The following is a 23,290-nucleotide window of genomic DNA, read 5'->3' on the forward strand; positions in this document are numbered from 1 at the left end:
CTCTTTTTTTTTTCTGGTTACATTAATCATGGTTTGGGGAGGAAACGATAGCGCTGTTGATAACTGGGTAAAGCAACTTGAAAACAATGATCCAAAGCTTGTATCGCTTCACATCCTTAGTTTTCGTCGAGTTTCAACAAAGGATTTGGAAAGAATTTTCAAAGCAATCGCACATAATACAGTACTTAGTGAGCTATACATCTCAGGACATGTGCTTGATGCAGATTCTGCAGATCAATTGAGCGAATCACTAACCTTAAATGAAACATTGAAGACATTGAATCTCGGTAACGCAACATTTGGCAAAGATCCTAAAGTATTTGGTTTATTCTGTGAAGGATTAGCAGCAAACGAAGGCTTAGTCAAACTGGACCTAGAAAATAAAGGACTTTTGTCGAATGACCAAGAGCGATACAAGGTAGTACAGCTATTAGCAGAAAGTTTAGTAAAAAACAAGCACTTGCAAGAACTCAATTTAGCAAGAAATGAGTTAGACAATACTGCTATCGAAATCCTTACACCAGCTTTTGTCAATCTTTTACGTGTTAATTTGGCTATGAATAAAATTGGACCTGAGGGAGCAGAAAGCCTTTCGAGACAGATAATGATTGCTGATCAATATAAACTTCAAGAGCTTGATTTATCTGACAATCCTTTGTTGAATGGTGCCACCATTCTTATTACAGCATTAGCACACAATAAGCACTTGCGTGTTTTAAAGATGGCAGATGTAGTTTCTGATGCAGTAGAAGAAATGAGTTTACCACCACCTGCAACAGCAGCAGAGGAAGAAGGTGGAGGTAAATTGGATGAAATTAAGAAGGATGACCCTACACGTACCATACACGGTAATGCTTTGGCTATCGCACTTGGTCAGGCATTGGCCACCAACAAAGCTCTTACACATTTATGTCTGGATAATAATGGCATTGAATCAAGTGCCCTTCAACTTTTAGCGCGCTACCTTCCTGAATCTGCAGTACAAGAATTGAAACTTCGCAAAAATAAAATTGATGACGAAGGCGCTATCTTACTTGCCCAAGCTGCATCCAACCGTTTACGCCATCTTGAATTAGGCGAGAACGTAATTAGAGCAAAAGGCTTTGGTATGCTGTTGGATACAAATTTGGAATATTTGGGGTTATTTGGCAATTCTGTGGGTGGATTTGGCGTAGAATCAGAATCATTACCCGCACTTAAAAAAAGTGGTATTAAACGACTCGACATTGGCTGTAATCAAATTATCCATCAAGACTTGGAAGCTATGGTAGATGTCTTGCTCAAGGAAGGTGTGCCTAAACTCAAGTTGCTCGAAATGGGTGGAAATGTTCAAGATAAAGAGATGGGCGCATGGGAGGTTACGATAGAAAAATTACTGGATGGCCGCGAATTAGATATTATTTGGAAGAGACAGCCAACTCAAATGGAAAGTGCTCCTCCCCCTGTCTTGTAAATTTTTTTAACTTATATTTTTTGTATTACTTGATATACCAAACATTTAATGAACTAGGAAGTAAAATTAAATAGAAATCGTCAAGTATTCTTTTTTTATTTGCTTAATTTAAAAACAGTTTGCTTCCAAAGAATATTTAGTATATTTTTTAACCTAAAAAGAGACAATTATAAAAAACCCTTGTCAAGGCAAATTGATTTTTCAAAAGAGACATACGCGTAGTTAAAATAATATATATATATCATCAGATCTTTACTGTTAAAACTAAGATTCTGCATTTTGGTTTTCCAAGCCACAGTGATAAAGGAACATTCAGGTTTCTTCTTAAAATTGTTTGGCCTAGATTGGGTTGTGTTATACACTTTCCTTTGCTATTCATTTGTAGATGACAAAACGGTTATTTACAAGAGCATCGTCATAATGGAAGGTTAATTGTCAAAAATTGATTTCCTATGGAATTTCCATAATTCAGTGAGGGAAATAATATCATTTAAGTGAAGATAATGTAATATTACAAACTAGGGCAAATCTAGTTTTTATTTTTACTTTTATTTTCAGCTTCAACGTTCCAATGTCCGTATCTAGGACAAACCATGTTTCTCTTTTCATTCGACGCGCTTTTATAGTTTTTTACTTAGATTCAATTTACAATAAACAAAAAAGAAAGGAGGGAAAACTTCAATGAGCCAATTTCTTTCCTATACAAATGTATAGGCCAAACAAGCTAAACTAATTGCCGTATTTGCCTCATTAAATATTTATTATTCGTATGAGATTAATCAAGTCTTATATAAGAAATAACAAGTGCGGAATACATAATACTACTTATTACATATTCTTTAAGACTCATTTTCAACATTAACCATTTAAAATATTTATATCGTTTAAGCTCAATAATAAAGTTGACCTTGAACTCACTTCGGTTCCTGAATAATTCCATTTTCTATGTAAAGGCATAGTTTGATTAAATAGGTTTTCTCTTGCCTTGAAATCTAATAAAGAGACGATATAGGGACTCATTCACTACAGCAACAAAATCCCTCCCTTCTTGAGCGGTTAGCACAAGTACCCTCCGCCACTGCACCCACGCGCGTCTCTACTGCTGCCGTTTCCCGTCCACCTGCTTCTCCTTCGTCATTACAACTTAAACCATTTACCAAACGTCACCCGACTCCAGAGCTTGAATCTCATCTTCACAAAAAAGCTTCCGAATCTAAATACGCTCCACCACTTCCTAGCCAAACGGCCGCTGCTCGCACTTTCAGTCCCCCTTCCACCAATTAAGGGTTTAAATACCTTTATCTCCCTATACGACACCGCCTTCCCATTCGCCAAATACGTTCCTTACCTTGACGATTGCATATCAACAGCAATCGTGTCCTGAACATTCACTATCACGATCACCATCTTGTTACCTTCCTCATCAATAACGACTATAAAGCTGAAGTCCGCTCTCAATTAGAAAAATTTGAAATCCCCTTACGCGATGATTACGATCCTCTGGATCCAAACAACCCTCAAAGCCCTTACTATGACGACTTCGATCAAGATGAAAAAGGAGTACGCCGCAAGGAGCGTCTTCGCTCAATGTGTAATTCATGCTATACGTCGCCTCAAAGGCCCTGTTCAGCGCGCTGTTGCCCGCTTTTTGGTTGACAAAGGCATTCTGGCTATCGTTGTACTCAATGAGCTCTTTCCAGCTAAACAGACTTCAGCTCAATTTTTGTTTTATAATATGACGTCCTTTCTTGTGGTCCATTTCCAAACAATGATTTATTCACAAGTTACTTCTTACTCCCCCTCCGCCCTTTTCTTCTTTTGCCCTTGTTCCCATAAGGGATTTTTTAGCTTCTTTCACGTCTCATTTGATCTAGATTGGGCAATTATGGTGTCTTGAGACACCGCGTGCTCATTAAAGCCTATAAATAAAACATCTTATTTAAACGTAATAAATGATCACCATGATATCTCTCTGATGTTATATAATAGTAGTTTGATATAATTACTGTGCAAAGTGTCCTACAAAAGTGAATTATGTTAAACAGCGTAATCTTTGCCAATAAATGCATTTTTTTTTTCACAAAAATAGCATATATTGAATTTTTATGATGAAACTTTTTTTGTTTAAAAAAACTTGATTCTTTTTATATAGTTTTGTATACCAGAAGAAGATAGTGCATATTTTTAAATAATTAATAAAGCATTTTGAAAAAAGGAAATCATTTGATATAATTCGCTTATTTTTATTTTTCGTCTTAAAGAATTGATATGTTTTGAAAAGGGTATTTTTTTTTACCTTTCAAAGCCATTGACGACTTGTTATTTATGCTCTACTGTTTCTTTTTTTAGCAGTATTTTAGATTTTTTCTTTTGGAGTAACGAATAAGTTTGTTATGGTAAGGAGAAGTATATTTATCCTGCATGTATGTTCTAAAATATAAATGACTTGCAAGATTTGTGTTATTGATGTTTACCAAATACGCTTTTTGAAGAAAAATAAATAAATAGGAGCATTAATTGTTTGCATCTGATCACCTTTTGATTCTGCACTTTGGATAAAGAATTAGTGTCTCTGGAAAATTAGCTTAATTATGTTTTCTTACACGTTCTAACTTTATGATCGTTAATGCTTACTTTATATAAAATTAGCATTATAAAAAATGTAACCATGACAAGCAAGCTATGGTCACTCAAATAGGAAAACAAATCTGTCAGCTTATTGTTTTACTAATATTAATTCAGATTATTAGTAACTAAAATTCAGATTGTCAATGCAACACAAAGACATTCCTATCTATGATATAAAGACCTCCGGAAGGATATATTATACACCTTAAAACATGATATATGAATTAAAAATGGACAATTGTTTTTATTTAAGTAGGCAAAATAAAAAAAATTGCTTCCATATCTTCTACGGTTCTAGGTAATATGGCATCTGGATTGTCATACCCATTCTTTGGATCTTGCACTGCTTTGCTAATGTCAGTATATGTGGTCAGTAGCAGCCGAATAGCCGATGATTGTGCTTGTTGATAATGTTGTGCTGAGGAAAGCTTTTCGAGATGGGGTGATATATCGGCACTTAGAATAACTAGTGATGAATCAAGTTTGGATAAAGCATTGGTCAGTGATACAACATCCATGTCAGGTAAAGAAGAAAGAGGCACCTTTAAAGTTATTAGGACATGACAAGTTGTTTGTTATTAAATAACCTCTTTTACCTCTGGGTCCTTTGTAGCAAGAGTTTCTTTTATTTTTGTCAGCTTTGCTTGTTTTAACAATAAGTTATACTTCAATGAAAAAATGTTAGATAACTTTTGAAGCTCAACTCTGCTTGTTACCTCTTCAAGAGCAATATCATTCAAGTAATCGCTAAGACGGGCCGCTATATTTTCTCTCTTTGCTTCTGTAAACGAGTAAGGGGCAAGGATGGCCTTTTAAGAAAGAGGGTAAATGGAAGTGTATTAACATAATTGATCTTCAATAATTTACTTGAATATGGTGCAAGCAATTGACCAAGTAAATGCTTTGGTCTATTTTGCTTAATTTTGCTACCGATGATTCACAAGTATGTAACAAAGGCTCGATTATTGCATCCAAAATTTCTGAAAAGTTAAATTCTGGAAGGTTTTCTGCGCTATTTGTAGCTACAATAAGTGATGAATCGTAGGATGCAAGGATCTCTTTCTAATTAGCAGATTACGTCATCAAATAAGTTAATTCGTTCATGGTATATTCACGAGACTTACTAATTGGGCTGACATGTCTCTTATTTTTGGTGTAATAGCTAATTTATGATCAGGCATCTACAGACAAACAATTCATTGTTTACAATGATTATCACGACCAAGCTTAATTACCTCCGTAAATTCTTTTAATTCTTCTGCTTGAGCGTTTAAAGTATCAAAAAAATATTTGTAAGCTAATTCTGTCAACCTAAGAGCACGATCAGTATACAGAGATATGAAGTAATTTTCTTCTTACTCGTATAACACCCGTTCTAATGCTGCATCTTTTCGCATCAATTTGCTTAAAGTCACTGTGTAAAATTGAATCAAATTTGCTATTTTATAGGATGTAAGAGCACCTGGCTGGAGCACAAGTACCTGTTCCATCCGAGATTTCAATGGTCTGCATGTTCCTTCCATTGCATAGTCTAACAAATCAGCAACTGTGTCTGATACTTGGATAGTTACACCGCTTATATCTTGGTATTTATCATCATTTTTTCGAAATAAAGTCTCTAGCATCTCCTTTTCTCCTGCACATGCTTGATGTATCCAAGCAAGCATGTCACCTACGTATCTGAGTGGATCAGGTGCTTGAAGTTCTATTGGTCTAGAAGTTCCACCACCTCTTGTGAGAGCATTCAAGAAAGCGTGTGCCACTGCATCATGTCTTGCAGAAGCTAGATCGTCTAGGATTGTTCTAAAAAAAAAAAAAAAAAAAAAAAAAGAGAGAGAGAGAGAGCATTAAACAGCAATGTTCATACATATGTATTAGGCTTTCTTACTGAAATAGAACTGGTCTTCGCATTAATGCTCGCAGAGCTTTTGTCATGAATGCAGTTATTTCAATACTATCACCTCTAAAGGCTAGTCTACTTTCATTTTGTATCCATTTATATAGTTTGTCATACGCGTTCTCTTGGTATTGTGCCATTGAATCCATAATTTCCCGGCTAATGAAATATCCTTTAACAAATGTGAATTATAATCCATAATTTTCTATACCCAGCCTTTTGATTCGTTGTAGTTAATAATAGCTGACAATCGCTGTGTATTTGATGAAGATGATTTAATGCTTCAAAGAATTCATCGTTTATAGGGCCTAGGTACGTGCTTAATAACTTAATTTCTCGTTCATTTAAGGTGAATTTTTCCAAAAATTTGTCAACAACTGTAATTTGATTTGAGCATGCGGAGCTATAACAATATAATTTAAATATGAATGCTTCTTCTTTTTTCATGTACCTTTGTTCCTGCATGATATTAGCCCGTTCGATCATTTCTATTGCTTCTGATCTAGTACTTGATAATCTTCCTTTCATATTTGTACACGTACTCTGCATCTGTTTTGCGTGATTCTCGAGCTTTTCAAATTGCTAGCACCTTCCTTTAATATCGCAGATTTTTCTCTGTATTTTCATTGTGTATTTACCAAAACAACTTTTTCAAAAGCATTAATAAACTTTTTGTTCGTCTCCACTTCCTTTCTTTCAATAGTTCCACGCAAATTACGACGCAAATTGGCTTCATCCAGTCCTGAAATGTCTGAAAGAGAAGTTAAAGCTATTTTTACTCTGGCATCGTCTGCTGCTGAAGAATTTAAAATCTTGCTTAGTTTCGAAGCAAGAGATTTGTTTGGTTTATTGGATATGGACAATGTAGGTGCCTCTTCGTTATAAGGTGATCGTTGAGGTGATTCCATAATTTAAAACACGGTAAAATCAACAAAAACTTCAGTTTGTGAGTTATATTTCAGCCTCAGCGTACATAATTTGCGGTCACATGATCTGCATATGATGCTTTTTTTATCGTTAGCGCATTTGTAAGATAAAATGTCGCATTTTCTGAATTGAGCTCAACATTAGTTGGTATCTAATATCTCAAGAATTAGATAGTAAAACTCGTACTTGAAATACCCAAGAGCTTTGTAGTCACTTTGCTTCGGATTTTGAGCTATTTTAAGTCATAAATCTGTTTAACACGCTGCTTCTTATCATTGATTTCATTGAGCGCATATAAAAAGTGCAGGAATTAAGTTTCTTGGAGACTAGAATCAATGACTGCTCTTGTTTGATTAATGTAATGTGTGTCTTTGCTGGACTAAAAACGAATATGACAAGCATGGAGAGTTGATAAAATATGTTCAGATTGACGTAAAAAAAAATTGAGAGAGATAATAAGAGAATTAATGAAATAGCTCTTACTTTAATTTAAACTTACTGAACTATGTTAATGATTGACATGTACTCAAGAATTATAAGTTTTTGAATTACACTATCCAACGGTATCCGGACAATTATTTAAAATGATCAGTACAACTAAGCTATTATCATTTTGTTATTACATTTGCTATAGTAAGCTACAGTTAACTCTTTCAACAAATCGCATTTAAAATTGTAACATCAAATAAAACTCGTTTTATTCTTATAATTATTCCTTAATTTGGAGTATGCTTTCCTTTGTATTCAGATTATAATGGGTTGTATTGAATGCGAATTTACCTTTGAGAGATTTATTTGACGACCATAGTAAAGAGCATTTTTTTTTTCTGTTTATGATTTCTTTTCATACTTTATGTTTATAATTACCAGAGGTGCTGTAAAGACCTGACATGGAAAAAAGGTCACACCGAATCTTTTTGTGGGCATTTCGCGAAACAATAAACGCGCTTTTTTTTTATTCAACTTTTAATTTTTCCAGTAAATGACAGCCTCGCATGCTGATATACTTTCAAATTTAAAAAACTACTCCAGCTGTAATGATGATTTGGCAATAACGGTCAGAAGAACCGTTTTGGAACCTTTTCAAGTAGATCTTTCTCGACCTGAATCGATCAAACCTTCTCCAAGTCCACAGGCATTTAAGCAAATGGCTGTGCGCTTGGCTCCATTAGCTATGCGTATCGTCAATCAAAATTCAGAAACATTCACCAAACTAAAGAAAGAGAATCTATCAAAAGATTTGTATACAGTTGCTGTGAACTGTCTGATTGACTCTTCTTTTTATGCCTTGACCGCATTACGACACATGAATACCTTGACGACACTCAAGCCTTTAGACATTGAAAAGACGACCTCTAATATTATTAGTAAAATAGTTGACTTAGGAGAAGTAATAATGAAAAAAAGTTTTACTATTTTGCAACAATTTTTTTGATTCAATCTTTCCGTAGTATGGCAGAGCTTTACATGAACTTGCAAAATTTCGTCTCTTGTTAGCAAGTGTAATGAAAGTTTCTTTAAGTAGCAGTAAATCTAGTAAAGACAATAACAAATCAATCAAAACAGCCTCATCTATCTCTGGGCATTTAAGTGCTCTGAGGGAATCTTCAACAAATACAATAGGCAACTCTTTGTCTAACAGTATTGTACCTGAAGTTATCATCAGTAATCAATGGGAACAGGACACAATCAATAAATACCATGATCTGTTTCAGTTTCCACTGGATACAACTGTGAACGATCGTACAATGATTCTGCTTGTTCTAGCCTATCAGATGAATTGTATTCGATGTTTTTGTGAATTGAAAGACGGTGCTTTAGCCAAAGTAAACAACCTTAATTTAAATATATGGTTTAGGTATTCTCTAACCCTTCTTTCTAGTGCATTCCATACTTATTTGAAAAGCCTGGCAATTTTCTGGATTGGTGCAAGCAATTACTTTCTGTAGATTCAGCTATTGCGAGTAAACAATTAGATGGTATTCAAAAGATACTTTCAAAAGTGGCCAAAAGTTACCCTCAAAATGGTAAACAGATATTAAGTTTCTTACAGATTATTGACATTTTATCTCTTTAAACAACAACAGAGGAAAACGCGTATTATTCATATACTTTACAATGCCTTGCACTTAAATCTTTCTTGGTCTCTAAAACAAAGCCTCTAAAATCAATTCTTGATCATTTTGTACGATGCAGCTTAACTTATGAGAAAGCGACAAATAGAAGTATATAAAAAAAAAGATTAACTTGATGTAAAAGCGCGTATTTAATTATTTGTATAGCAAACTTTCAATATATTCAGAAACACTGCGAGATCTTTTTGCAAAGCTTTGAACCTAATGCCAAAGATATTCTGGAACTCAATTCTTATTTTGTCCTGTGTGATTTCTATGCTTATGTGTCCAGAAAACTAAAGAGCTATAAAGGGGCATTTTATGCTTATAAACACATGATTCGCCCTATACGCATTATGATTGGCAAACCAGACAAACATGCTTATTATTATGCTGCATATGCTGCAACTGCAAAGCTGTCATTGGGTTCTGTGCAAATGGATAAGATGGTGCTTGATCATATATGTAAAATTGATGCACTCTAGTTAAAAAGAAGAAAAAAAATCTAACCTATTCATTTGTTGATTAATACCTATAGATATTGATATTAGCACCACATTCAAGGAAGCTGTATCTTGTATAGAATTAATGCAATCGACAATAGATAATGTTCAGTCACAGGATGATCAGTCAGCACAAGCTCTTTTAGCCTTTTGTAAAAGCGCGGATTCTTTTAGGCAGAGCTCAAAACGCTTCTACGAATTCGTTTTGGATAAAGCCATACATAATGTAACTGTTTCAGCCAATGATCCTTTCAGAACACCACCAAGAGCTGGAGAAATGGTCACACCAAGTGACTTTGGAACATGGAACGCTGTTATTCCTCAACTTAATAAGATGCTTCAGAGCTTTAGTGATTGTATATCCTCTGGTATTCGAATGATAAAAACAAAAGTAAGTATAAATCTAGTTAAGATGTAATTGTGATTTTAAATTATATTTTATAGTTTGCGGATTTCAAACAAAAATTTCAGATGGATGCTATCATGACCACTTTTGTTGACATCATGATTTTACTAGCACGGATTCAATTTAAAGTGAAAGATGAAAGTACTTATTATAAGGCACTTGAATATCTTCACAAAGCAGAAGATTTGTGTGTAATAATGAAGTACAATGCAGGATACAGTTGGATATCAGGCTCTTATTATAGTATGGGAACTGCTATGATTAAGGTGGATATGTATTCTAAAGCAATATACCCGATTCGAAAATCATGTACTTTGTTGGAAAAATCAATAGAATGTGACAGTAGTGATGAAAGCAAACTTGAACTGTCTACAAGATACGAAATATTAGGTACATGCTGCTTCAAAAACAAGGACTATGAGGATGCTGGCAAAGCTTATCGTCTTGGACTAAGGCAAATTCCTACTTCAAAAATCAAAAATTTTGTAGATCAAGGAAATTCAATTGCAGTATCTACCATTATGGAAAACGATCGCCTTATACCAAAACTAATGGATCGTTTTTTGAGAACTTCGATTATAGACCCTAAACAGGAATCAGTTACCTTTGCAAGTGAACATCTTGACCTAAGTAACTTCAATCTAATTCAACAGTCCATCATTTATGAGTGCGAGCTGAAGGTGTGGAGTATTTTATCCTTAAAAACAAAGCTTAACAGATTCCAATTATTTATTGCTGAAAAATTACTTGAAGTTTACGAGCCTACCTCATATCCTCTTCGCAGAGCAAGGTATACTTCACATACAGGTTTATACATGATCAAAGACATTGACCTTTTATTACATTTTAAGAATTTTATTGGAACGCGTCAGAATCGAGAGATCAAACAATAACGACAGACATAGCTGTTTAAGAAATGCCCTCAAATGCGCTATAGAAGCATACGAACTACTCAAACTAAGTGTACTTATTATTTACACATTACAAGGCTTAAACTTATTTTATCGCTTTGTAGGAATATGCCGAAGATGGCAATCTTTTATATTACAGAAGACACTATCTTGCGTTAGCTACTTCATGGATAGCAATATGTGGCCATGAATTAAAAGAGAAGGTGCCTTGTTCTTTTTCGCTTCCTATTCAGCATTGGGGTGTATTACTTAAAAACATTAACGCCGTTTATGATTCTTGTAAGTATTGAACTAGAAAGATAGACGCAGCCAAAGTAACAAAAACCATTTAGCCATCACCTCACTTGCAGACAAACAACAAGTTTACAGCGAAATTGATGATGTTGACAAACTATATGCACACCTGCAGATGTTGGCTGATCTATTTGGTATTATTGGACAGTATACTTATCAAATTAATGCCCTTCGCCTTCTGCTAAAGCTCAATAATGGCTTTAGAAATACTAAAGTTGATCATATCTCCGGTATATTACAAAAACATATTCAATTTAAGGCTCTTGTTATATTAACCAGATGAATAATAGAATCTATTATTATAACTTGCGAAATTGCCAAAATATATTGCACTCTAGGCTACACTCGTAAAGCACTTAATGAATATAATCAAGCTAAGAAAGCAATCTCGGATAATAAATGCAATGCTTTTGCCGAACTCACTTTTCTTGTGGGCTATTCACAATATTTAGCAATTATTAGTGAATTTGATAAAAGGTAAGACTATCTTTTTTTTTTTCCTTGTTTGTTACAATATCGTAACTGTTCTGTTTCCACTCGAAGTAAGGAAACGTTTAATAGAGCGAAATGTGTATGGATTCACAGGTTAATGGATGAGTCAAAAAATACACAACAGACTTCCAAGCAATTTGTCACCAGATCTATCATCCTATCAGAAGCATACATTGCCAAGTCAATGCTTCGTTCAAATACTCTTGACAATGCAATCAACAACACTACAACTGCACTCCAAATATTAAATAGATGCATCAAGACCTTTCAAAATGAAGAGCGAGAAGCTGGGCCAGTTTTGGATCCATTTTCAGAAGATGGAACAAAGAAAAAACATGAGGTGCAATCAGTTTCAAAAGCTGCTTTCAGAGAGTCACAGTGGAAACTAGCTGAAAAGACTGGAAAATGTATGGAAATTATATGTGAGCTATACCTAACAAAAGGTTCATGGAATGAAGCGAAATATTTTGTACGTCAAGGGATTGGCCTTGCTCAAAGATTGCAGTCAAAATCAATGCTATATTATGCCTATATATGCTCCAGTGATTTCAATTTAAGATATGGTGCGTTGGATGAATCTGAAAAGGATTTAGAAAAAGCTCTTCAGTATAAACCTGATGTAAGTTGCTTCGCCCTTTCAACACAAAATGAACCAATATTTTTTGTCATAGAATCACAATTCCCTTCATAATCAAGTAAAATTGAACATTTCGATGGCAAATTTGGCAATTGCTAAAAAAATGTATGACGAGGCTATCGTAATGTATGACGAGGCAAATAAAGCATTAGAAACTTTATCAGATTCAAAATATATTGTTACTTTGGAAAAGCTTGCGGACGTAAAAGAAGATACCAAGTCAAATGATGATATGGATAGTAAGTTACGCCCTCATTATGAAATGTATTTAGTATGAACACTTTTATATTATAGTTGATACAAAAAATGAATGTGTTCCTCTGCAACGTATGCAAACTTCAAACGTTATCCAAAAAGGTTAGTAAAGCATTGTTGAGCAATTTAGTATAGCAAACTAAGTCTACTATTTTAGCTACTGTTTATGCTTATAAAGATGAACATACAACTGGCGTATCTTTACTTGAGGCATTAGAAGACTCTGGTTTAATCTTCGATGAGGTATGTTTCTAAAAATGAAGGGTCGAAAGAAAACAATACTAACAAGAATACAGTTTCAATTTAATACTACTATGGGTCACTTAAAATTAAAATTAACGCTTGACGAGATATCAAAGCATAATAGCTTAAAGCAACAAGACATTAAATGTTTGCCTGCTATGAATTACATATCCAGAGTAGCTCGGCACAGGATAGTTGAAGATGACGGCAATATAAATGACAAACTGCGAGATTTGTGGGACAAGTTGACGTATTCTTTGGAAAAAATGATGATTGCTTTTCAATCGGGTATAAACCGAGAACGCCTCATGGCTGTCAATAGGCTTTGCAATGATACGGGATTTGCTATTTTTCTCAAAAACCAGATTGAGATCAAGACGAGAGAATTAGTGAATAATAATGCCTGGTCAAGTGCTTATTACTTAGAAATGGCAAAAGGGCTCCATGCCCGTAGACTTACTCAAACATGTTTAACTGAAAAAGTACAAAAAATGAGCGGATACAAACCCCCTTCCGAAAACAGTTGGCCTCCTGATGAAACAGAAAATGAACATAAAAAATCACGATTATCCACTCCTTCCACCACCCCAGATTGGCTGCAGTCGCACCTATTAACTCTTTCAGAACACTACAGCAAAGATCATTTGTTAGACGACGCTCAGTTCCAACAAGCATATGTGGATATTATCCCGGATAATTGGACAATATGTTCTCTAACAATGGATCTAGAACACAACACTCTATATGCTGTCCAGCTAAGAGCAGGTGAAGCACCTTTTGTTATTAAAATTCCTCTCAGTCGTATAACCAAAAAACTTGGATCTGATCAAAACACTTGCAGCTCTTTTCAAGAAGCTGAAGCAGAGCTTAAAAGTATCATTCAAGAAAGTGACGATACAATTCAGTATAGTGCTCAGTGCAAGCGCCCTGAAGAAGTAAAGCAGTGGTGGGCTAAGCGATCTTCTCTAGACTCTAGGCTAGAAACGCTATTAGCGAGAGTTCAAGAATGGTTTGGTGGATTCAAAGGCATTCTATCTGGTCAGCGTAATGAATCTTTGGAGGATTTAAAAAAATTCTGTGAACAGCTTAATGAACTTGTGCACAAAATTGTTATGAAATTGTCTAGTAAAAAGGCAAAGGTTGAATTCAGCCTTCACTTTTGTCGTATTGTACTTCAATTAGGACAGTGTCCTAACGCTAAAGAATTGGAAGATATAGCTTATTTTGCACTGTCTTGCTATGAAGATCATTCTATATATATCAACTTTGATCAAGTTAGTAACGAGGTAAGTAAAAAAATAATTCAGCTTCTTGTTTATTGACAATAAACAATTAGATAATAAAAGGGCTATCTAATATTATATCATCTTATCATAACAATGTGGCACGGAAGGGTATTGATGCGGATAGCAGTATGCCTAATGACCATGTTATACTCATTTTAGACAAATACATGCAAATTCTTCCTATGGAAAATATCCCCATACTTCGGAAACAAGCTGTATCTCGCTTACCATGTCTATCGTTTTTGCGCGATCGTATTCTTTATGCACAATCCAAAAAGCCTCCAAATAGTTCAGGCGACAACAAGATGAAGAATAAGAAAAATGCAGGAAATGACTTGCACCTTTCAAAGAAAAACACTTTTTATGTTCTCAACCCATCAGGTGATTTAGTGGACACTCAAAAAGAATTTGAAGCACTATTCAAGAGGTACATTTGATTAAAGAAAAAGAAGTGATGTAAGTCATGCTAATCATTATAATTTAGTTTTCCACAATGGGGCGGGATAGTAGGAACAGCTCCAATGGAACTTCAGTGTAAAGACGCGCTACAGTCAAGAGATTTATATATGTAACCTCAATATTTATTATTAACTTGTATTGTAATCACTTATTTCCATGATTCTTTTTTAATAGGTACTTTGGTCACAGCGCAGGACAAAGCTTTCTGAGAGGAAACATAGTTAGAAATCTTCCTAAATGTGCTGTCTCGTTACTTATGGGCTGCAGTAGCGGAAGAATGGAAACTAATGGAGAGTATGATCCTCATGGATACATTTTAAATTATCTTGTAGCTGGAAGTCCTGCAGTAGTCGGGAACTTATGGGATGTAACAGATCGAAGTATTGATAATGTTACTAAACATATGCTAGAAACTTGGGGAGCTATTGACAAAAGTAAAGGAAAGTCTTTAGTTCAAGCTGTGGTAGAATCAAGAGACAAATGTAACCTTAAATATTTAATTGGAGCTGCACCTGTTGTTTACGGTGTTCCTGTATACCTATAAAAGACAATTATTATTCTTTTAGCATAAAATATAATAAAAAAGCACATATCAGAGTATTGGATTCAACCCTTGAACATATTTGCCATTTTTATAATCTTTTGGGTGTGACTAATATGTAGCTTATCATATCCAAAATTGTTCAATGCATTATTTATAGTGAAGTATAAATCTGAGGGCTTGTCTGGTATTTCGTAATCAGTTTTTTCTGGATTAATTTATATTAGCCAAAGAAATTGAAATAAGATCATTAATATGCTTGAAGAAATACTGCTTTTATCTTGTTCTTCCTTAATGTAAAACAACAACTATTGGAGATGAATGTTTTTTACGTCAATTGAAATGAACTGGCAACGAAGCACATGCGTACGCGGTAAGCTATAATGCATTTTCACTTGGCACATGGAATTAATGCCTTAATCGTCTCTTCAACCTCTCAGCTTTTTAACCTCCTTTTTTTTATCAAATAAATAGCAAAATATGCTAGTTTTCCAAGCAATTTGCTATCAAAAGCATATGCGATGATTGGTCTTTTTGTTTTTCATTCAAAAATTTTGATAGCAGTTATAAATTATAGTGATAAACTATGCTTTTTCAATAAATTTAAATAAGTTGATATTATTATTGTGTTGATTGTTTTTCTATTAACTACCATGAAGAGGTTTTTAAGTTTTCCTGAAGGTTGTAGAGATTGCCTTATTACTTAATAAATAACCTCAACCTTTCAAAAAGAAGAGAAGCTAAGGTGAAGATTCTTTTCAGCAAGAGATTCTACCATTCTTTATAAATTGCAACCATGTTAAAATGCCCATTATTCGAGATAAGTTTGGTAAATTACATAAACTTGTCATTTTAATAAATAATTTCTTCTTTCAAATATCTCTATAGTACTTTTGCTCCTTTCTTTGGGTATACTTTAATCAATGCAAACCATCTACTGTTGGCAGCATTAAATTCATTTTGCATTCTATGCTTCGTGTGACATTATCAAGCAATAAATACAAAGAGTTTCCTCAAAGTTATTTATTCATGAGCTGATGCACGAAAACATCAACTACATAAGAACAAAGAGTTCCCCGCCTATAAAAATTATTCTTTATATATTCTTTGATTAACATTGAGCGTATGAATAACTTTACAAAGACAGACATATCGCATTACTTTTTGTTTTAAGAAATAACCATATTCTTTGCAAACAGTAAAAATAATTAGCAGGCGTACTTAAAAGCATATGATCAGTATTATTAATTGGACATACGACTTTTTCGATATCTAATAACTTCCTTTAAAGATAAATTGATCTTACTCATTTTTAAAGTGTATTCTGAATAACTTCTTTCTCTGTGCGAGGAGAAGAGTGCCATATCTTTAACGTTCTTTGCATTCCAAAAGTCTTTTACATAAATCATACCGACTTCGTTACGTCAGCGCTAATTGGATGAATTAAACGAGCCAACTCCGCCTAAGCAAAAACCCTAGAATTGGATTACTTCTTTTTTTCAACATAAAATTTTGTTAAATTAATTAAAACATAATGGCCACCCCAACTCAAGACATGCCACCTCAAGGAGGTTTCCCAGAAGTTAGATACCGTCGTTATTTACCTAAGCGTGGCCCTTCTGGTTTAGTTATACTTTCTGGAATTGCCGCTATTTCAGCCTATGGTTTTTACAAAGTTGCTGAAGGCAATCTTGAACGAAGGTAGAAATTTTCTTAATTGCAAAAGTCATTCTAAAAAAATTGAAAAGAGAATTAAATCGTGAAAATCTTTGGGCACGCATTCACCTTATCCCTCTTTTAACTGCAGAAGCTGATCGTGATGCCTATCGTCGCTCTGAAGCTGCCAAGACTCGTGAAGCAGAAATCATGAAGAATGTTGAAGGTTGGAAAGCTGGGGAATCTGTTTACAATAGCACCAAATATTACACTCCACCTAACTTTGTCATTGTTCCCGAAGAAAACTAGAATATATCTCAGTACATACACAATTACGCGTTTGACAAGTTTTCGAAATACAATTGTAACAAAAACTTTATGTAAAACCAAACTATTACCTTTGTGTGCAAACATTTTGTTTTTAGTATACAGTAAAAAGAACAAGTGAGGTTACTAATGTAATGTTTATTTGTCTTTCTATGTGAAAAATTGATAAATGACAACCAAAAATAGGAAGTAATAAGATGATGAAGATATTTGTAATGAAGCAGCAGCAGTGTTTCCAACTGGATCAGGTGTGTTACCTGTACTGAATTGAAAGTTTCTAAAATAAGTTGAGGTATTAACAGGTGTAGCATAACTACTTGAGCCTCCACCAAAAAAGGTACTAAACATCATACTGGATACACCAAGATTTTGATTGCTACGGAATTGAATATTTTGTTGATTGATCATCAATGAACCATCTTGCCATACTTCCAAGATACCATTCGAATTGGATCCAGAGTTTAGCTTGACATAAATTTCAATTTGAGACCATTTCATAGTTGAGAAGCGAATTACACCTCGAGAAAAGGAGGTACCATAATCACTGTTGCAGATCACTTGCTTTGAGTTACAAAGTGAATCTGACGTGGGTATATAAGCGTAGGCTTCTCCAGCACCTAAAAAGATGATCAATAACTGTATGTTTATGCGTTTTAGTTTCTTTTCTTAACAACTCACCCCCTTCTCTCCACATCATTCGTACTGAAAAGCAATTCTCACCAGTCGCTTTCTCACCTCCAGAACAACCTTGCGATATATCTCCACCAAATATGCCTGGCAACTTTCCTCCTTTAACCCAATCAAAATTAGAATCGAATGCCACATCATACCTCAAGAGAGCTGTATTATATTCTGTTTGTCCATTGGGTAATGAATAGAACTCTGCGCCACCTTTAACACCCCCGTTCCCATTTTTAGTTCCAACAGGGGCATATGAACCAGCAGGATAGTTCACTTTAAGGACAGTATTTGTTGAATTAGTATCAATAGGATCGCTTGTGAAACTGATATCTTCAGGAGCATAAAAGTTTGATGCAAACCAATTGGAGGTGATGTAACTCATTGCATCTGAGGTTATTGGTGCAGAAGGCATTGTTGCTGACCATGTTTGTGTTAAATTTAAAGAAGAAGCTCTAGTCGAAACATCTGCACTGACAAACGCTGTGATGGACAATAAACTGATACAAATCAAATGCATTTAATCTTTTGCCCCTTTATTTAATACCAAATTAGAAAGAGAGAGAGGGAAACTAGAGAAAAAAGAGCAAAAAGAGAAAAAGGGGAATGGCGGAGAGGACAAAAAGAAAGACTGGAAGTGATTGCTCATTTTAATAAATTTCTAAAAATAGGAGATAAAAATAAAATTCATGCTAAAATAAAACCTTCTTATTGGCAGTAAAGCATAGAAAATTGTAAATACTTTTTTTCTGTCTCTCTGAGATACCTTGCACAAGCCATTACGTAAATAAACAAAGTTATCTAATGTGCTCATTAACAGATATACACTCTTTCCAGAAAGTAAATACGCCCTAATGACGAGAATAAAATCCATGTTGCACGACATGTAAATTCGTCCAAGTGGAAAATCAATTCATCGGATGAGGAATCGTACGGTTGCCGGAATGAAGACGAAAGATGTGGTGTCAAAGACGTATTTTGGTCGGGGCCGCCTTTGATTCCTTTTTGATTTTTAAAGCTTAATTTGTATTCAAACGATGCTCCTTTTCATGGCGATTCTAATGGTATGCTTTTCGGTGTGGTTGGATAACTCTAACGGACGTTATTCAAGAAAATGTAAAAGAAAATAAGAGGAAAGGAAAATAATCAGCTTCACCGCATCGGGAATTGAATTAATGCAAGTCACAATTGGCCGACATTATTTTTCTTACCTGTTATTCTCTCCCCTCACAGGATACATCAAGACGATCTCTGGACGCATTGTTCACTCAATGTGCCAGCACACTAAACAGGAAAGAACACCAAAAGAATCAACATGAAAATGAATACTCAATTGATACATTATTTACTTTATTTATAAAAATCATCAGATATTCTTTACAATTGTATATTTCCCCACTTTCCTTTCTTTTTAATTTGTTATTTAAAGCATCGATTGATGTGAAGTAATAAAAAGACACCTTTTCTTCCCACTAAATTTAATTTTGGCTGCCGAACATATTTTTTTGTTGCACGTTCAAGCAATTGAAGTCAGGAACTAGTGTTATTGTTAATCTTATCGTTATTGTACATTAATAGTCTTTTACAGTCTTCTATTAATTGGTTTCTGTTATCACTTCACCGTATAGCGAAACTAAACATAACGTACAATTTAGCAATTGTTACAAGACAACAACACCAAGCAAGGAACAAGAACAACACAAATGCTTAGAATGCAATCAGGTGTACTGCACAAGCAATGCTTTAAGATCACATAAAAGTCAAGCTCACAAGAAAATTATTTGCTTGACAATCGAAGAAGGTGAGTGCAAAGGTGTTTATTTTTGCCATGCTAATTTTTTTTTTTTTTTTTTGGCAGTCAATCAAAGTCGTGAGGAATGCCCAAGGTTATTTGATCTGTCCTGTTTGTGCTGGCGAATACATCTATGCTGATGACTTTGAGCGACTGTGCACACGCATAACCAAAACAATGAAAAAAAGTCTTGAAGACGATGCCACCGGAAATGTCACCGTGTCCTAAGTTGATGACATTTTGTCAACAATGGATTTGCCAACTCCTAAGAATTTACTCACAAATACGGCACAGGAGTATCACAACAGTCTACTTTTGGCTCTTGATGTGAAGCATCTTTCGTCTGATAATGCAGAAAACAGGCTCCTTGCTGCACAACTGGTGGATGCACATCCTTTGTTGTTTAAAGATCATCACGGCGAACATCATTATCTGCTCGGTGCCCCAAGGAACATCTCGAGATTGCTGGAATCACAATTTGACCAACCGTCCCCACAATTTCAATCCTTTTCGGCACCAAACAAACGAACCTTCAAGGAAATGATTGGATTAGAAGGAAACTTGGAGCCAGTTAATCATACCTTGCAGTTTGATCAAGCCATCTCACTAACACGATGGAAGAAATGGGCAAATAAGAAATCGTATATGGAGCTCGCAGACAGCATTTGCAAATTCTTGAACGCAGATTGGACACGGCTGTGGAATAGGCGTGTTATTTCTCTCGATTAATAAAAGTAATAAAATAAATCGAATAATCGATGAGTCTTTTGAACCTCTTTATTGAATAAGGACGAGAGAGAGCCCATTCAATACAAAGTACGTCTTAGAATATAATAATGTGATTTAGGGTCCGAGGTAGTACGGTATAAATTGTGTGGGCTGTTTATCGTATATAGCACTTTGGGCTATATATGATATACAGTCAAATTATTAGCTTAGGAATCTTTTGAGTGATCTCACATAACATTAAGAAAATTATTAAGGTAAATACGACAACGGCAAAGATGGCTTGCGTATTATTGTTCAAGAATATTTGAAGGTGCTATTCTTGTAAACCATGGTCAATGTTTATTGGTAAATTGCACCGAAATCTATCCTCGTCTGCCTTGCCTTGATGGGCATTTTGAACGGTTTAAGCAGGTGCACCAGCGATCTCCCGCGTCATCCATTCCTGAAGACGACGCCCAATATCCAGATGTACAAGTTTGTGTCATGGAAAACGACAACACGAACAAGCTTGTGATAGGCACGAAATCGTTCAATGCTCTGCTCACCTCAACAATTCGCTTGGATGTTGATCATATTCCCACCATTGGAGCGTCGAGCATCAATGGATTCTCTCCGACCAAGACAACTCGAATTTATCTCGATCAAAGGGTTGTAAAAAATGTTGAATGAATGGGTCGAAAAGAAAAAAATCGAGAAAAACGCCGGGACAGCATTGGTAAATTATCCCCTGTGTGTGTTCGACGAATTGACGCAACTTCGACAAGTTCGTCCAAAATTCAATGACCCATCCACATATCAGTTCTTGCGTCGTTACAGCAGCGTGACCAACGACCTTCGTTTACGACCAATAACCGTGTGGACTCTTGCCGACACGAGTCCTACCAATGATACCACCAGTGACGGAAGAACAGCCTCACTTCTCTTTCGAACAATCGCAATCAAAGTTTGGGAAGCTGAAAAATTGGATTTGGCATCAGTGACAGCCATTCAAATCAATCTAGAATTCAAAATTGGGAAGTTGCTCATAATTGTTCGCAATCTATTCCAGGAAAATCAAGAAACGATTTCCATTATCGGGAATAAGGCACTCAACACTGTGCTGACGAGCATGGCAAACGTGATGGGTCCATACATCAATAGCGTGAACAAAGAAGCTGCATTGTCCATTTATGATACGTTGTTGAAAAAAAGAAAATAAATCTTCTGAGCATCTATTTGCCAAAAAAAAAAAAAAAAAAAAAAAAATTAGCATGGCAAAAATAAACACCTTTGCACTCACCTTCTTCGATTGTCAAGCAAATAATTTTCTTGTGAGCTTGACTTTTATGTGATCTTAAAGCATTGCTTGTGCAGTACACCTGATTGCATTCTAAGCATTTGTGTTGTTCTTGTTCCTTGCTTGGTGTTGTTGTCATAGCAATGAAGGCAGAGGGAAAAGAAACCGCACCGTCAGGGCAGCAAAAAAGAAAAAGCGCGCCGGTGATCGTCACGTAACTCACTTTTTGCCTTTCACCATTTTCAAAAAAAAACAGGCACCACACTGAAACTTTTATCGTCACATTCACATCCTCCAAGCCCAATTTCCTCCAAAAAGTTCCTTCACTGTCATCACGCGTGAATGAGAACACCTTCAGAGCGGTTGCCTATTACGACACTTGTCCAAGCATTTATGAGAATGCCCAACAAACCCTTTAAAATTACTTAACCTCAAGGTATTAGAAGTCTCACTGATTCTCGTCATCAAGGTTTCCTTTTCCAGGAACCTGTTACATTTTACTTTACTCTTTACAACTGACCAGAATTGCTCGATTGGATTGAGCTCAGGAGAATAGGACGGTAAATAAGCGCACGATTCTACGTATTTGGCTATGTCCTCTGATGTATGGATAGGAGCATAATCCATCACGAGGTAATGACCTTTCATATGCGAATACTGGTCCATTTCATCCATTGTGGCTTTTAGAAAGCTCACGTAGTGTCCCGTAACCGTTCCTTTGCTCACATGTCCAGCGCCATCTCCTCGCTTTCTCTTTTTATTGGATGGAGGCTGAGGAAGTCTAAGGCTGCATTTGATTAGACCTTCAATTGAAAGACGATTGGAACTGATATGAAAGAAGCATATTATAAAAAGTGGTAGATTAAGACTCGAGGATTATTGACTAATAAGATTAAAAAAAAAAGAACTATATGATGAGGATAAAACCTTTACTTATGGTTATTCTGCAAAAAGTTTACTTGGTTACTTGAATTTTTAATTTCTATGCTAAAATGCGTGGGTTTAAACGTCTCCTCTCCACTGCCAAATCATTCTCCATCACTACAATCTTGTTCATCTACCATTTGCTGAGCTCTATCATTCAATAAGCTTTTCAACATTTTTTCTGCAACGACTTTACCTCGAAGCTTATCATAAGTTGTCTTTAAACAACGATTTTCTTGTTGAGCATTTTCTATCTGGTTCTGCAACAAATCGTTCTCTTTAGCTAGAGAGGATATTATACTTCTCATTTCTCCGTACTGCCGGTTCTTTTTAGCTCGGTATTTAGCTAAAGCTGCTTTATTTTGCTGACGCTGCTCACGTAAAGATGCTGTTCCGAAGACAGAACTAGAAGATTGGAAGCCAAAAGAACTTGAGGCTGGTAAAGATATCTCATAAGGATGACTGTAAGATAGGTGATGTATGGAACAATTTTTTTATATAAGTTGAAATATCTGGTGCTGTACAATAGTATGAGGAAGCAGACATCACATTGCCTCTTTCTGATGAGCTAAAGGTAGAGAATGAAATGTGAGGTGAGAATGATAAAGGAATGGAAGGGAATTATAGTAAGGCTGTCTGGATGGTGAACTGGATAGGAACAGAAAATTCTGTAGATATGGAAGTAGAGATAAGTGCAGCATTAGCTAAAATAGGTAAATTAATAAAAGATATGTCCATAGGTTTAACATACTGCCTTACGTCAGCCTAACCTAACATGGCTGCTTTTTTAAAGCAGAAAAAAAACTTTTGGAGGAAAAAAAAAAGAAAAAAGAAGGGGTAAAGGAGAATGAGTACGCACAGA

The 23,290-nt window shown here is 35.2% G+C and overlaps 12 protein-coding genes across 12 annotated transcripts; 9 read left to right on the top strand and 3 right to left on the bottom strand.

The window, feature by feature from the left end:
- Positions 1-28: 28 nt before the first annotated feature.
- RO3G_00371 (uncharacterized protein) lies at positions 29-1,453 on the top strand (the record flags this gene model as incomplete). The annotated part of the gene is made up of 1 exon (XM_067654962.1): positions 29-1,453. One exon carries the CDS (start codon positions 29-31, stop codon positions 1,451-1,453), a length of 1,425 nt encoding a protein of 474 aa, XP_067511063.1.
- Positions 1,454-5,181: 3,728 nt separating this feature from the next.
- Positions 5,182-6,016, bottom strand: RO3G_00372 (uncharacterized protein; the record flags this gene model as incomplete). The annotated part of the gene is made up of 4 exons (XM_067654963.1): positions 5,182-5,262; positions 5,317-5,392; positions 5,441-5,884; positions 5,970-6,016. 4 exons carry the CDS (start codon positions 6,014-6,016, stop codon positions 5,182-5,184), a joined length of 648 nt encoding a protein of 215 aa, XP_067511064.1.
- A 709-nt stretch (positions 6,017-6,725) lies between these two features.
- Positions 6,726-6,863, top strand: RO3G_00373 (uncharacterized protein; the record flags this gene model as incomplete). Its single annotated transcript, XM_067654964.1, has 1 exon — positions 6,726-6,863. The coding sequence occupies one exon, from the start codon at positions 6,726-6,728 to the stop codon at positions 6,861-6,863; it is 138 nt and encodes a 45-aa protein (XP_067511065.1).
- A 1,024-nt stretch (positions 6,864-7,887) lies between these two features.
- Positions 7,888-8,982, top strand: RO3G_00374 (uncharacterized protein; the record flags this gene model as incomplete). The annotated part of the gene is made up of 3 exons (XM_067654965.1): positions 7,888-8,295; positions 8,357-8,731; positions 8,788-8,982. 3 exons carry the CDS (start codon positions 7,888-7,890, stop codon positions 8,980-8,982), a joined length of 978 nt encoding a protein of 325 aa, XP_067511066.1.
- A 372-nt stretch (positions 8,983-9,354) lies between these two features.
- On the top strand, positions 9,355-10,821 carry RO3G_00375 (uncharacterized protein; the record flags this gene model as incomplete). Its single annotated transcript, XM_067654966.1, has 3 exons — positions 9,355-9,484; positions 9,558-9,913; positions 9,967-10,821. 3 exons carry the CDS (start codon positions 9,355-9,357, stop codon positions 10,819-10,821), a joined length of 1,341 nt encoding a protein of 446 aa, XP_067511067.1.
- Positions 10,822-11,722: 901 nt separating this feature from the next.
- RO3G_00376 (uncharacterized protein) lies at positions 11,723-12,624 on the top strand (the record flags this gene model as incomplete). Its single annotated transcript, XM_067654967.1, has 3 exons — positions 11,723-12,244; positions 12,297-12,501; positions 12,557-12,624. 3 exons carry the CDS (start codon positions 11,723-11,725, stop codon positions 12,622-12,624), a joined length of 795 nt encoding a protein of 264 aa, XP_067511068.1.
- A 627-nt stretch (positions 12,625-13,251) lies between these two features.
- On the top strand, positions 13,252-14,714 carry RO3G_00377 (uncharacterized protein; the record flags this gene model as incomplete). The annotated part of the gene is made up of 4 exons (XM_067654968.1): positions 13,252-14,046; positions 14,097-14,473; positions 14,531-14,580; positions 14,680-14,714. 4 exons carry the CDS (start codon positions 13,252-13,254, stop codon positions 14,712-14,714), a joined length of 1,257 nt encoding a protein of 418 aa, XP_067511069.1.
- A 1,866-nt stretch (positions 14,715-16,580) lies between these two features.
- Positions 16,581-17,011, top strand: RO3G_00378 (uncharacterized protein; the record flags this gene model as incomplete). Its single annotated transcript, XM_067654969.1, has 2 exons — positions 16,581-16,747; positions 16,795-17,011. 2 exons carry the CDS (start codon positions 16,581-16,583, stop codon positions 17,009-17,011), a joined length of 384 nt encoding a protein of 127 aa, XP_067511070.1.
- A 358-nt stretch (positions 17,012-17,369) lies between these two features.
- On the bottom strand, positions 17,370-18,122 carry RO3G_00379 (uncharacterized protein; the record flags this gene model as incomplete). Its single annotated transcript, XM_067654970.1, has 3 exons — positions 17,370-17,405; positions 17,459-17,646; positions 17,765-18,122. 3 exons carry the CDS (start codon positions 18,120-18,122, stop codon positions 17,370-17,372), a joined length of 582 nt encoding a protein of 193 aa, XP_067511071.1.
- Positions 18,123-19,748: 1,626 nt separating this feature from the next.
- RO3G_00380 (uncharacterized protein) lies at positions 19,749-20,228 on the top strand (the record flags this gene model as incomplete). The annotated part of the gene is made up of 1 exon (XM_067654971.1): positions 19,749-20,228. The coding sequence occupies one exon, from the start codon at positions 19,749-19,751 to the stop codon at positions 20,226-20,228; it is 480 nt and encodes a 159-aa protein (XP_067511072.1).
- Positions 20,229-20,886: 658 nt separating this feature from the next.
- RO3G_00381 (uncharacterized protein) lies at positions 20,887-21,426 on the top strand (the record flags this gene model as incomplete). Its single annotated transcript, XM_067654972.1, has 1 exon — positions 20,887-21,426. The coding sequence occupies one exon, from the start codon at positions 20,887-20,889 to the stop codon at positions 21,424-21,426; it is 540 nt and encodes a 179-aa protein (XP_067511073.1).
- A 1,106-nt stretch (positions 21,427-22,532) lies between these two features.
- On the bottom strand, positions 22,533-23,166 carry RO3G_00382 (uncharacterized protein; the record flags this gene model as incomplete). Its single annotated transcript, XM_067654973.1, has 2 exons — positions 22,533-22,890; positions 23,078-23,166. 2 exons carry the CDS (start codon positions 23,164-23,166, stop codon positions 22,533-22,535), a joined length of 447 nt encoding a protein of 148 aa, XP_067511074.1.
- Positions 23,167-23,290: the final 124 nt, after the last annotated feature.

Source organism: Rhizopus delemar, genomic scaffold, assembly GCF_000149305.1.
Source record: "Rhizopus delemar RA 99-880 supercont3.1 genomic scaffold, whole genome shotgun sequence".
NCBI lineage: Eukaryota > Fungi > Mucoromycota > Mucoromycetes > Mucorales > Rhizopodaceae > Rhizopus > Rhizopus delemar.